General features: G+C 44.5%; 1 protein-coding gene across 11 annotated transcripts in view; it reads left to right on the top strand.

Moving 5' to 3' along the window:
* The first annotated feature begins 889 nt into the window (after window positions 1-889).
* SPTAN1 (spectrin alpha, non-erythrocytic 1) overlaps window positions 890-13866 on the top strand; it is a 48648-nt gene continuing 35671 nt past the window's right edge. For 8 of the 11 annotated variants that reach the window (XM_068657470.1, XM_068657469.1, XM_068657465.1 and 5 more), the window contains exons 1-6: window positions 931-1030; window positions 2113-2160; window positions 4038-4088; window positions 9697-9936; window positions 10556-10681; window positions 12960-13100. In XM_068657470.1, the coding sequence (XP_068513571.1) occupies window positions 4056-4088; window positions 9697-9936; window positions 10556-10681; window positions 12960-13100 (540 nt within the window). In that variant the 5' untranslated portion in view covers window positions 931-1030; window positions 2113-2160; window positions 4038-4055. Of the gene's footprint in view, window positions 1031-2112; window positions 2161-4037; window positions 4089-9696; window positions 9937-10555; window positions 10682-12959; window positions 13101-13866 lie in introns of all 11 variants that reach the window. The other 3 variants (XM_068657464.1, XM_068657460.1, XM_068657463.1) reach the window with 3 other exon arrangements.

Genomic DNA, 13866 nt, shown 5'->3' with positions numbered 1-13866 from the left:
TCACATGTGAAAATACTGCGCACTTAGGACCAGATGCATTAAAATTGCTGTGAGTCATCCTCTTCCTTAGAGACAATACTTTGAGGCAGTCCTACGGGTTCTGATGCAAGATCAGTGCCAGGCTGCTTTTTCCATTTAAGTCCTTTAATAAAAGAAAGCGTTATTAACTCAAAAATCACTAAAAGAAGCTTGCTGTGTTGGTCCTATGCAGTTCTGTCTCACTAAGCCTCTAAAAAAACAGAGATTTGGGTAAACCTTATTTGCCGTGTCTATTTAAATCATCTTGTTTATACAAAAAGCTCCTTTGCCTTTGAATTTATTCATTGGCTTTTTAAAAATAGACCGTTTCTGACAAGCGTGTGCACCCTTTTGATGTTCTGCCCTTGTCAAGCTTCTTTGTGATTCTGACATTGCGGGCTACTTCAAACAGACAGCTTTAACCATGTATATACTGTGTGTATATATATATTTAATAAGGGAAAGCTGCTGAGGCTGCTGTTGGAGCGGGGTTTATCGATTGAATTTTCACAATCTGCAGCAGCTCAGGGCTGAGAGCAGGAACCTGGCCCCAGCAGGGCCTGAAAAGGGGGCAGAAGACCCCACTCCTGCGCTAATTAAAATGATTTCCACTGTCGCTTGGTGTTTGTATTTTTATTTTGCACGTTTGTTATGGGTCGAGGAAAGGAGGCCCAAAGGGCCACCACATAGCCTCCGCCCTCAGGCGCCCCGCCCCGCCCCTCGGCTCTTTCCGGAGCCCTTCGGCAATTTCCGGAACCCCTCGTCAGTGCCCGCAGCCCCCCTCGGCTCCCTCCGCTCCTCCCCGCATGCGCACTCCCTCCCGTTCCACTGCGCTCGAGTGGGTGGCGCCGTCCCCTCCTTCCCCCCCCCCTCCCTTTCCGTCCGCTGCGGCGCTGACGTCACCCCCCCCCCGCCCTATAAAAGGGGCCGGCGCGGGCGGCGCGGAGCGGCCGTAGAGGCGGAGGGGCGGCGGCGGCGGCAGCACGGGGACGGGGAGCTGCGCACCGACCCGGTGAGGGCTGCGGCTGAGCGCCGCGCTCGCCTCCTTCCCACCTCCCTCGGGTAAAACGGGCCCCCGCCGCCACCGCCCCGTCACGCCTCGGGTGGACAGGTGGACGGGTGCGCTGCGGCCGGGGCTCGCCCCTCACGGCGGGTCCCTATGGGTGTGGGGGGTGAGGGGGGGGGCTCTCCCCTCAGGGGAAGGAACGGGGGGGGACGGGGACCCTCCTCACGGGGTGGGGGCTGCAGCCATGGGGTGAGGCGCGGATAAAGGGCAAGGCGGGCGGGGAGAGCCGGGAGCCGCCCCGGGCAGCGGCAGGAATTGGGGTCGGATCCCCCGGGGGGGTAACGAGGGGACAGCCCCCGGCCGTGCCCGGCTCCTGAGGAGAAAATCGGAGGGGCTAAAGCCCCGGTAATGGCTTCCAGGAGCCGGCCGGCCCTGCCCAAGGTCAGCGTGAGGGGAGAGGGGGGCGGCAGGGCCCGGGGGGCCGCTGGTAGAAAGCCTCCCCCCTCAGAGGAAGCCTTCAGCCCCCGAAATCCGCTCTATTCCTCACAGAAAGCGTCCCCTCCTCACAGAAAGCCTCCCCCTCGGTGTCCTCCCCTCCTCACAGAAAGCCTTCCTCTCCCCCTGCAGAAAGCCTCCCCTCACAGAAAGCCTCCCCCTCTTCGAAATCTTCTCCCCCTCACGGAAATCTTCCTCCCCCCAAAAAAAGAAAAAAGAAAAGCCTGCCTCCCCCTCACAGAAAACCTTCCCCCTCCAAAAAAAAAAAAGCCAAAGCCTTCCTCCCACATAAAAGCCCCCCAGCCTCCTCTCCCTCCAGAGGCAGGGCAAGCGCTGAGGTTTCCCTCAGAAAAAAGAAAAAAACAACAAAAAGAAAACCAGTATCTATTCCTCTCCTAGCCTCTTTATTTCTATATATATTTAACGTAAAGAAATGACCGTCTTCCCCCTCCCAGATTCCTTGCCCACCCTTGTGGGGTTGGTGTGGTGTAAATACATTGCCAGTTGGTCAATGCGTGCCCCTGAGGTAATCAGCTGCCCTGGTGTTTAAGGGGAAGCACAAGCATTTATTGCATTTATCGTTTTCCCGGCAGGTCCATGTCGGCTGTTTAGGATTTTTAGTACGTGTTCCCGTCTGAAATGTACGTGACAATTCAGCAGTCTTTCATACATATTTAAATAGGCTCTGAGCAGCAGTTGTCTGGAGATGGCAAATGAACGCGTGAGGGGGAAAAAAAAGGCCTGGAATGGTTCTGTATCTTTCTGGAAAAAAAAAATATCTATTGGTGTTTTGTTTGGAGAAAAGTGCCAGAAGATTCCAAAGACTATTCTCTGAAAGGCCTTGGTCAGGGATTCAGATTTTTTTTTCAAAACAAATATTAAATCACGTTGTGTGGCTCTTTTTGTGCATTTGAATGTAGCCAGCAATCCGTCCTTCCGTGAAATCTTCATTTGTCATTATTTGCTCTGCCCGATTTGTAGGTGAGGAACAAAAGGTTAGAAAATGGGATGTTTTCTGCTGCATGGTGTGCAGGATCTGTAGCTGTAGCAATGGAACTGTTACACTGTGGAAAATACTTGAACCAGGATAGCAGGTTACATTGTTCACATGAAGTAATTCATTTCCCTTCATACTGGGGGAGGAGGAGAAAAGTACATCTGGACAGGTTGGATTCAAATTCAATTTCTGTTGTTTTTTAATCAGATTTAGAGGTTTTGCTTCTATAAGATCCATAGTAGATGAAGTTAAACATATTTATGGTATTTTTAATTTAGAAAAAAGTAATAAGAGAAATACCAAATGTCAAAGACTGTCTTTTCAGCCTTCTTTACATGTTTTTCCTTTGCACAGAAGCCATGCATCTCTTTAAGACAGGGTGGTACCTCCTGGTGTGAAATCCCTGTTTCTCAATTATTACTTTTATAACTAACCCTAGTAATTTAAAGCAAATAGCTTAGTGTCCTTGTCTTCTTTTGATGTACTTAATATATTTAATGGGTTCCCTTGTTTTGTTCACAAATGCATTGCTTTTTGAGGGGAACTGGTTGTTTCCCCGGTATCAGAGGAAATGATACAAATTCCTCCCTTTTCTCCGCTCCATGTTAGTATAGTGTGGGAGTTTGTTTTTTCCATTTGTCCCTGAAGTGTAGGCAGCAGAAAAATGGGGTGGAGCAGACTGCAGATGCTGTCGATGGGGATTGCCAAGCGTCGTCCAGCATTGTGCTCCCATTGCTGACCATGGATCAAATGGGGTGGCAAGCTGCCTTCCCTCTGCTGCAACCGATACACATTAAGCTATGCAAATGCCAGGAGAGATATGCAGCAGCCTCAGCAAGCACAGACACAGAACTGCAGTTGTCCATGAACTGCTTCAGGGATTGCAGCACACTCATGGGGAAAACAAGAGTTAGGGGATGCAGGAAGTTTTCAGCTAAATATTTAGCGGATTAGCTACATCTAACAGCTATGTAACGAGCCATCTCGAAGAATACCTTCTTTTGCAGCTGCTACTTTTATTTTTTTTCATTTTTACTAGGGTAATTGAAAGTAAACATCTTTGTGTATATATATATATGCATATATATATTTTTTTTTTTCAAAACCTTCTCACAGAATTTGTGTCTTTAAATTAAACCACCCCGTTTGATTACTGTGTAGCAAGAAGAGTCATTTGCCAAATCCAGATAACTTCCTTTACTTTCTGTTTTGACCTTCAGATTGTTACAGGTTTTTTTGCTGTTTGTTTGCTTTTTTAATTAACTGGAGAGGTTAGCACATACCGAAGTAATTAAGTTTTCCTGCTGATAATTGTAACCTTTTTTGCATGGGGAGGTCTGTTGCTTGCAATAGCTTGCGTAACAATAATGCCAAGTTGTTGTATGTGGCAAGGAACCAACAGGAAAGTATGGAATGCGTGCTGTGACAGAATATGCATTTTGGAGAGAGAAAAATGAGTTGAGCTATGTCCTTCCACTTGTAGTTAGCTGAATGTTATCTCGATTTCCCCCTCCCTTTCAGACTCTACATTCCTCCATCATGTTGTCATCGTTTCGTAAAGTCAAAGTCCAGGTATTTTCACGTAATGCATGAAGTGTCATTGCCACACTTGCCTGCCTTTATTGCAATGACCTGTTTGTAACAAGAAGCCATTTATCTGGGAGTTTGTCCTGTACATCATATGCTTTATTTGTACTCCAGTGTTCAGTCCGATCTGGCTTTCCTTTAACACTCTGAATTTTCTAACTTCTCTCTGTAATGCATGGTGTGTGAACATTTCATGGTGTCTGAACATTCAGCATGTTCAGGCTGTTGGTGTGGATTATTTCTCTAAGAGCTTTTTGTTCTAAAGAGTTCTTGAGCAATATCTTTTTAGTTGTAACATCTAAAAATCAACCACCATAAGATTTACATTGCAGAATGTTTGAAGTTAGCCTTGGTTCCCATTCCATCTGCCTGCACAAATTTATAATCCCCATGCTGTGCTCGAGCTGCTCATGTGTGCCATTCTCAGTTCAGTGATGGCGAAATAAATAGGATGCGTGGACCAAGCTCAGACTTCACCTGGGTAACAGAGCGATGAGGTTTTATCTGGAAATGATAGCAAATGTGCTACAATTAAAATTATAAGGAAAAGATGCTAACTAGGGATAGAAAATGCTGGATAAATTATATAATATCCCATTACCTGCGTTTCTGCAATGCAGTCAAGGTGATTTGCTTTCCGAGGAGCCTGGGAGCAGCACGCAGCCCTTGCCAGCCCTGCATAGTTTCGTCAGAGGTCTGACATGGAAAACAAAGCCAAACCCAAGCACCTGGAACATAAAGGCACCAAATTCACACAGGCAGTTTGGCTGTCTAGTGCAGCTTCTCTGATTTAGCTCTCTTATTTGAATAGTGGAATGAAAATGTTAAGACTGAATGCCTAAAAGAGCAGGTTTGTGATCGACTTCCAGGCTTCAGAAGCACAGTTAAGGCTGTGCACAAACCCTCTAATCGGCCTCAAGCACCGGGTTGCAGCCTGCTTCAGTTCAAACCTGATTTGTACCTTTGTTTAAATGCCACAGCTTTTGTGTCTCTGTAATGCAAACTGAAATTTTGGGGCATGCGAGGATTTCAGCTGCACTGCGGTTGGGCTCTAGGAGTCTGAGGAATTCAGCACCGACTTCAGCACATCTTCCTTTCGTACCGAGGCACTCGATTCTCTGCCTTGGGCTTCGCAGTCTTTAGGAGACCTGAGATGGCAGCCAGGAGAACGGCGATGTAGGGTTTTGCTGCACGTATCCCCTTGACATTTCTTTATTGTAGCTTTAAATTCTTACCAAACCAAATGAGTGTGCATTAATTTTCTCTCAGTAGCATTGACATCTGCAGGATAGGGTGTACGACAGGACATCCTCTGGTCACTTTCGTAGCACGACGTGCTCCTGCAGCTCCCTTCCTAGCAGCAGCAGCAGCCGGCACTTCCAGAAGCTCCTTTATTCACCTGCAGGACTCGCACAAACTGATTTAGTACTAAATCAAACAGTCACCGTGGTTTTGTCCGAGGTGTACCTGGCGGCCTGCTTCTTACCCAGCCCTTTGAGGAAGCTGCCTGCAGAACAAATGTAAATGAGAGAAGCGTGCCCTGCTTTTTCCCCTCCGTCCTCTCCTCGCGAAGGTTATTTTCGCTTCCAAGATCAGGATTCGCATTCCTTCGCTTCAAGAAAGAGATGAGCAATCCGTTCCCCTCCCAGCAGGGAGGGAGTGGCGGATCGCAGGGCTGGCGGCTCCGGTGACAGAAGGCAGCGAGGAGCCCAGAAGTGTGCGAGGAGCCCAGAAATGCCTGGGAGCAGGGAGTGTTTGGGCAGGGAGAGCAAAGGGCTCACCAGGGACGGGTGCTGAGTGCACATAACTCATCAGGACTTGTCTTACCAGAAAGACATTATTTTACTACGTCTTCAGATAGTGATCTTTATATACGGATATCTGATTGCTTTTCAGGCAGAGTGGTTTAATTCTTTAAGCCTCGTGTAATTGTTTCTAAAAATCCGCCAAAATCTACTGTACTGCGCTAGATGCGTGTCACGTTTGACTTTTTAAATCCCCGAAACGTCCTCCTGATGTGTTGGTGGGGGAAATGCTGACATCTCTTGTGTGTCAGCCCTGCCGGCATCGCTCTAATTCCTCTCTAACCCTGCTCGCCGCCGCTGTTTGCCCGCCGTGAATGATGTTGCTGACATCACCGCTGTTGCACTGCGGTGGCTGTCGATCGCTGCAGCTGTGCATCTCCGTCCGCGTGTCAGCGGGCAATTGGGACGGCTCGGGGCAGGCTGACGGTCTGAGCTTCAAGGCTGAGAGCACTCAGTCTGGTTGTTATTGGTCTGCCTTCTTCAGATTTTGGCTTCAGTTCACTCAGACTTTCTTTATTTTTTTAAAAAACAACACCACTGCACCAGCACACCGAAGTGTTCCTGATCGCCCTTTGGCGAGACGTGAGCGCGGAGCAGCTTTCCAAACTGCAGCATGGGCGCAGGGTGGCAGACAGCCCTGAGCTGTGAGTGACTGCTGGTGTGGAGGCAGGAGGGCAGCAGCAGCCCCGGGCCTGGCACCTGGGGCTCGGGCTCTATCCGAGCTTATCGGCCCGGCGCAGGCTGTGCCCGGCGGCAGGGTGGGGCCGTGTCTGCTCCGGGACAGGCTGCGTGGGTAAAGGTGGCTGAGGGTAGGCTGTCTCTTCTCCACGGCCGTGCTGCTGGGAGGGCAGCTGTGTGTGGTGGAGGAAGGCTGAGCCTTTCTGAGCCTGGCTTCACAGCGTGTCCTGGGCTGGGGGCAGCTCATGGGTCGCCCACCAGACCCCTGTCCCCGCCCTGTCCTCAGGTGCTTTCAGGGAAAGGCCTTCTCCACTGCCCTCACCATACAGAATTCCTTCCTCGTGCCTCATCAAAGCCCTTGGGTAGCTTAAAGCCATTCCCCCTTGTCCTGTTACCCCTCTCCCTGATGCAGAGACCCTCCCTGCAGCCCCCTTTTAACACTGGCAGCAGCCCTAAGGTCTCCCCGGAGCCTTCTCTTCTCTAGGCTAAAAAACAGGTGATGCAGCTGAACCGAAAAGGCTTAGAAACATCTCGGAGAATGGCTTTGTGTTCCAGGGGGATGCTGCAGCTCTCGCCTGGAAGCGCCGGAGGTAGGCTGCACCACTCTGCAGCATCGATGACTTTGGAGTTCAGAGCTCCCCAGTGGCTGCTGATCGCGTTTTGGCACCGCGGCCGCTCGCTGACGTCAGCTGATCTGCTGCAGGAAAGAACAGTCTATTATTGCTAGACCAAAGCACTTCTTTTACAATTGACTAGCTCGACTTGCTGTAGTTATAAAGGGAGCCTTTCTTTTAACCAATTCCAGCAAAAAGATGGGCCAGATTGCATGATTTGTGTGGTGAGAGGCAAACCAGCTACCGGGCTAAAGCGCAGGAGGCCTCCTTCTTTCTTCTAATGTAAAATAGTTTAGCAATTTGAATAATTTAAATGACTTACTAATTTAAATAATCTAATTTAACCATTTGAAATAATAATTTAAAGTGATTTGAAATCATTTGGCCTGTGGGGGTTGTTTCTAATACCGACACACAGGCTGACTGCACGACGTTCCTAAGACCAAGCCGGGTTTCGTTTTTTCCTGGTAATGCCCTTCACCAGAACGAGGGGCGAGATAGGATACAGCGGGGCATTTGGGCTGTCTGCCACTGTGTTTCTCCTGAACACATTCTGTTAAAAATAAAAAAAGAGTTGCCGGATTCAAACACAATGTAGCAGCACAGGCAAGGAAGTCTTTTAGCAATAACCATCTTTTCTCGCCTGCTGTCTGTCTGTAGGGGAAGGCAGCGTGAAGCAGCGCTCGAAACGGCTGCTTTCCCAGGAAAACAGCTATGGTTGAGCTCAGGCTGTGTTCAGGATTCGGTCTTTTAAAACTCCAATTCCCCAGTCGAGTGGAGCCATTGGTACCCCTGCCAGATGAACCCAAATGAAATGCGCAGCCCCCACAGACTGTATTTTCCTCGCCCCTTTTGGCAGTAAGAAATGAAACACGCAGGCCTGGAGGAGAAAACGAAGCTGAATTTTCCTTCCTTCCTTCCTTAAAGTGCCGCAATGCAGTCAGGGCTCAGAGTTCACCGGAGTAACAACTGCTGCCAGAACGCTGCCCTGCGCGGGGTGGGACTGCGGGGAGGGAGCTGGGGACGTGTGAGCTCGCCCCCATATGTTCCCTTCTATCAGATGGGCCCTCTACGAGTGCTTGGAAACCAAACAGCAAACATGGCCCTGGAGATAGCGTTCCAACCCGTGGGGTTTTTCGTAGCATTATGCAAGATATGGCTCTAATTAAAGCGTGCGGCTAGCTAACGACTAAATAACATAATTGAATATCTAGCAGCGTAGTTTAGAGCTCGCCTGTGTCTTTCGATGTGCGCTTCCACACGTCGTTTCTTCCTACTTGATAGCATTGATGGGAAGCACGTTTAGTTCGGTGCTCACAACATTTATAATAAAAGCATTGACTGCGCTCTCCGTGTAAACACTTGGACACCCAGACATCAACCGCGCGATTGTTCACGCGCGGAGTGTTTGTTGCAACAGCCTCTTGATATGCACAGCGGGTTGGCAAATGACTGCCTCGGTAGCCAGACTCCAGTGACCGTAATGAGTCTGCTCTTTAATTGGTGTAACGCTGCTGTCCTCATGCATACGCTTAGTGAAAATCAAATTGCGTTTTGAATGTTTAGGAATTGAAAAGTAAAGGTTACTCCAGTTTTAATAGAACCCTAGATAGATAAAGCAGAGCGATAATCAGTTCTTTGGTGGCTGCGGTAAAAATACCAGGTTGTAGTGTGGAAAGCAGTGCGTAAAGGTTTTCAGTCAGCAGGATCGTTAGGTATACGAAATGCTCCTTTAATTCCTTGTCTGCTCACAACATCAGACCTGTGAAACGCAATGTGCGTCTCGGTATTGGCTTTTCAAAGCTTGTGTAGGGAGTGGCGGGGTGGGTTCATAACTTCCTAATTGTCTGCGAGAGCAGGGGGTAGACGTGTGTCACACATGTGTATATACATGCATGTATAATATATGTAGATATGTGTATATATGTGTATATATGTACTTCTGGGGGCCGGTTAGCTGTCCTTTAAGAAATAGTCATATATTAATATAATATATATTAATTAGTTTATCTATATTCAGTATTTTAAATAAAATGTTTCCACGTTGTACTAGATGTACAAGAAACATCTTGCATTTATATATCTGCATGTATATATATATACACAGACATATATACACATATGTGCACAAACACATTTTTAAAGCACATTTTATAATTTGTGTTGGATGCTTGCATAACACAATTTGAGATGGCCGATATACAGCAGCCATATTTTTCTAAGACAGGTTGATGTTAAATGCCTTTGTCAATCCTCTTTTCCCATGGTTTTCTGCTAGAAGTGTGTTTTAATTTATTTCTGTGTATAATATTTATATTTTATATACATATCTGCGCACACAGAGTAAGACTATATATAAACCACGTGTGATTAAAAAAAAAAAACAGCAACAGAAAACACACACAAAAAAAACAGGTTCTTTCATGGATTTCTTCCTTCCCTACCTTTGGTTTATAATACAAACAGAATGTTAACTGAGGTTTATTTGGCTTCCAGAAAATGGATCCAAGTGGTGTGAAAGTGTTGGAAACAGCAGAAGACATCCAAGAAAGGCGTCAACAAGTTTTGGACCGTTACCACAGGTTCAAGGAACTATCTTCTCTCAGGCGCCAAAAACTTGAAGATTCTTATCGATTCCAGTTTTTCCAGCGTGATGCAGATGAGCTTGAAAAATGGATCCAAGAGAAACTCCAGATAGCATCTGATGAAAATTACAAAGACCCAAGCAATTTACAGGCAAGTCCTACTGCCATTTTATGTTCTACTACTAATATTAGGGCATACCAGGTCAACTGGAATAGACAGAACTAAAGCAGAAATGTAGATCTGAGAGTAGTGAGGAAAGATGGATGCAAATACATGCAGCCTTGTAAAGTATTCTTCAAAAGCCCAGTTTCTTTGGTGATATAATTGGAATATTTCTAATAATGGATTATATGCTAGATCAGAGTAGAAAATGCTATTCAGTGCAATGTAGTGTAAACCCAGCAGGGATTAATCCTAGAATTTGTTGGGCTTTTTGGCTCTGTAAATAACTGTGAAAAAATTCTTATTGTTTCCACAAAAAGGCTATTTGTAGAAAATTAACTCGTGTGGGTGGAACTAGCTGATGAGTTCTCAGATGTTTGAACACTCTCATGTACAAGAGCAAATACAATAATGAAATATCTGAAATTTGGGATGCTTGTATCCACTGTGAAACATATGGTACAGCTATGACTTCAACTGTGTTATTTTATTGTTTGTTTTTCAGTACTAAGTATGCACAAAATACACTAAAAATCTTGATGCAGGGATATGTGGAGGAGGGTTGTGCATCAGATCTCAGCCATGTTCTTTGATGTTCTGTTTGCAGGGAAAGCTGCAGAAGCACCAAGCCTTTGAAGCTGAGGTGCAGGCCAATTCAGGGGCTATTGTTAAACTGGATGAGACTGGAAATCAGATGATCAATGAAAGCCATTTTGCATCTGAAACCATACGAGTGAGTTTTAAAACGATTTTTTCCCTTTTACAGGCTTTTCCTTTAAGACTTTTTGTATGTTACACAGATAGCTCTATGTTCTAAAACACTTTCAGAAATTCTACCGATAATTTGACTAGTGAAATCGCAAGATAATTTGTATTTCAAAAGCTTTTCAGACATTTCTTTTCCGTTGAGCACTAAGCTCTTATCTTTTCTTGGATCCAGTTTGTAAGTAAGCTGTCTGCCTATCGAGTCCAGGAACTTGGACAGGAAAATCATCAGGAATTCAAAGACATATTGAAAGTCACAAGGCAGATGATTAATTATGCTTGTGATTGTTCCCAAAATGGCACACTATCAAGAAGCAGCAAATTCACAAGGCCTGATGTCAGGGGCATTGCATAATTTTTGATTTGAAAAAAAGAAATGCATTTTTTGCTTATATAACACTAATTTTCTACAATAATTATTATAAGTAATACACACAACCTCATCAGTAAACTTCAGAGATTTAATTTGTCTGCTCTGGCCCAGACCAGGTCTCTGGTGATCTTAACCTTGTGGTTAAGCTGTACTGGCTGTACGTCCAACCCTCTTTGAACTTGCATTCCACAACTTTTTGTATGAGCTCCAAGTACAGCCCTGTGTGTGCAGCCGGGAAAGCCTCGTAGGACAGGTGCCTCGCAGTAGCGGGCAGTAAGATTCCTTCAGACCCTTTCTGAGATCTGTGATTGTTTTTAATCTCCCAACTTGTGCAATGCAATGTCATGCATTTTTAAAATCTTCGTTGCTGCACGAGGCAGGATTACACTTGACAATATTTGAGTGATAATCACATTTTTTTTAAGTTTCAACAATTATAACTTTTAAATAAGACCTTAAGAGTTGCCTTCTACTCTTTTCCTTCTTCTATGTATTCTCATTTTTCTCTGGATATTATTAGGGTTTTCTTATTCCTGTATATCTGTACAGGTACATACATTCACACACCCCACAATTAAAAGCTAATTTTTGTTTTTGTAAAGCAACTTCTTTTCTAGGCCTAATTTTGTTAGATCTGCTGTTTCTGGGCCTCAGTGAACTTGCTTCAGTGTTGGTTAAGTCTGTGTACTTAGAGTTATTTAAATAATCTTTTATATGTTTTGGATGTGAGCCGGTTTAACTTTTGAAAAGAAAAACACCTGTGGTATTTTTGTAGTGATTATCAAAACTTAACTGAGAACTTTTCAGGCACATAATGAGATTATGAAAGTAGTGACTAAGGAAAGCAGAAGTACTTCTTCATATGTTATTTAATAAAACATTCTAAGGCAATTATAATTTTAGAAATCTCGTTGTGACCACATAATCTATACTGCTAATAGAAAAAAATGCTTTTGGATGAATGACTTTAAATAATGCTGCATCTTAGCTGTGCTGCTCAATGTCAGTTCTTACTCGTGTTCTGCTTGGAGTGATAATTTGTTTTTTAATGGTTCAGTCTTTCACGCCGTACAGGACTGCACAGCGCCCAATAGTAACTGCCACCCAAGTTGGGCTCCACTTACGAGTAGGTGAAACTTTCGGCTGTGCAGTGCAACTCCTGTTTGCAGTATCTTCTTTCCTCCTTGGCTGACAGTTTGCACTATCCTTTGGGGCAGTGCTAGGAAATGGAGTAGTGTGGGCTTTTTCTTCCCTTGAAACCTACCTAACTGAACTTTCTAAGTGGATTAAAGATGAATCCACCCATGCTCGATGTTCAAAAGCTTCTCTAGCGTGACTTTCAAGTTTCAGATCTAGATGAGCAAAGCGTTAGAGATGCTGGGTGGAGCAGATACTTTCCTGTTTTGCAAGTTGTGTCCCTGTGTGGGAGTGTGGTTTTTCTTTTAATTGTCTATAAAATATATAGTCGCTCCCAAATGTTTTGGAAGGCAGAATGTAGCCATAAAGACTTAATATTAAACCTAGTAATTGCTCCTAGCACTTCAGTGTTATATTACTTAACACTGTTGGCTAAATATATTAGCGACTGGTGCTAAGAGGAACGGTGAAAATACTGTAAAGTGGCACAAGTTCGACTTTAAACAAGAATGCTCAGTTCAGTAATTTCTAGCTTTGTGTTGTTGTATCATTTTGTATCATCTGAAAACTAATTACTCAAGATGAAAATTTAATGAGGTTTTTCCACCCTTTGTCTAATGTAAGATTTAGGAACATAAAACTTTGGGGAAAAAATATTTTATTTTTAAGAACAAGAAGGGAATAAATTTAATCTCATCTGCTACAGGATTTTAATATCACCATCCTATTGTTCTAGACTCGGCTGCAGGAGCTGCACCGGCTATGGGAATTACTCTTGGAAAAAATGAGAGAGAAGGGAGTCAAACTGTTGCAAGCACAAAAGCTGGTGCAGTACTTACGGGAATGCGAAGATGTCTTGGACTGGATCAATGACAAGGTATATTATTACCTGCGTTTACTGTGTTCTCGAGGGAAAATCTGATGCATTTATATGGAAATATATCAACATATAGTTGCTGGAGTTCAGGTAGACAAACAAAGCTTTTAAAGGCACTAATACATTTTATTTAGTTTATTTATATTGTCTAAGCAGTACATCTGCAAACCACTGCTCTTTTGCAGCCACTTAAAAAAGGTACTAGAGGAAGAGAGGAAGCCTGCATGTTGGAGAGCACAGCTAAACGTAATCAGGTCTCTTCTTTGCTTTAAGAAGACCTTCATAATTATCATAGCAATCAAATTCAAGTTTTCTGTAAGGGAAAACTTCAACATGTAAAGGCAAATTTTTGTTAATATTCTCAATGATTTATTATAGAAAGTGGCCAGCCTAACCAGCAAACTCTATGTGCATAATTTCTTATGATTGGAATGTCTTTAGATGCACATTGTAAGGACATGTGCTACAAGAGAACTGTTGGCTTTTGATTCTTTGAACTCTGAGGAAACAGACCGCAAACCACAATATCAAGAAAAGCCACAAAATGATCATCTGGGTTTTCTTAATGATAGTTTGGTATTTTGTGTCACTGTGGGTTCAATCATTAAACCCTGCATAACTGTTACAGAATCTGACGATGCGATTTTCATAAAGAAATCTTGCATGAGAATATAGATAATATGGGCAAAAGCCCATAAATAATCTAAAAATGTAAACAAATTCTGGTTGCTGCATAGCCAATTATTTTGTTGTTATAAAAGTATGT

The sequence above is a fragment of the Anas acuta genome, chromosome 20, assembly GCF_963932015.1.
Source record: "Anas acuta chromosome 20, bAnaAcu1.1, whole genome shotgun sequence".
Lineage (NCBI taxonomy): Eukaryota > Metazoa > Chordata > Aves > Anseriformes > Anatidae > Anas > Anas acuta.
Note: the sequence above shows the minus strand (reverse complement) of the source record. Positions and strands in the feature narration are given on the sequence as shown.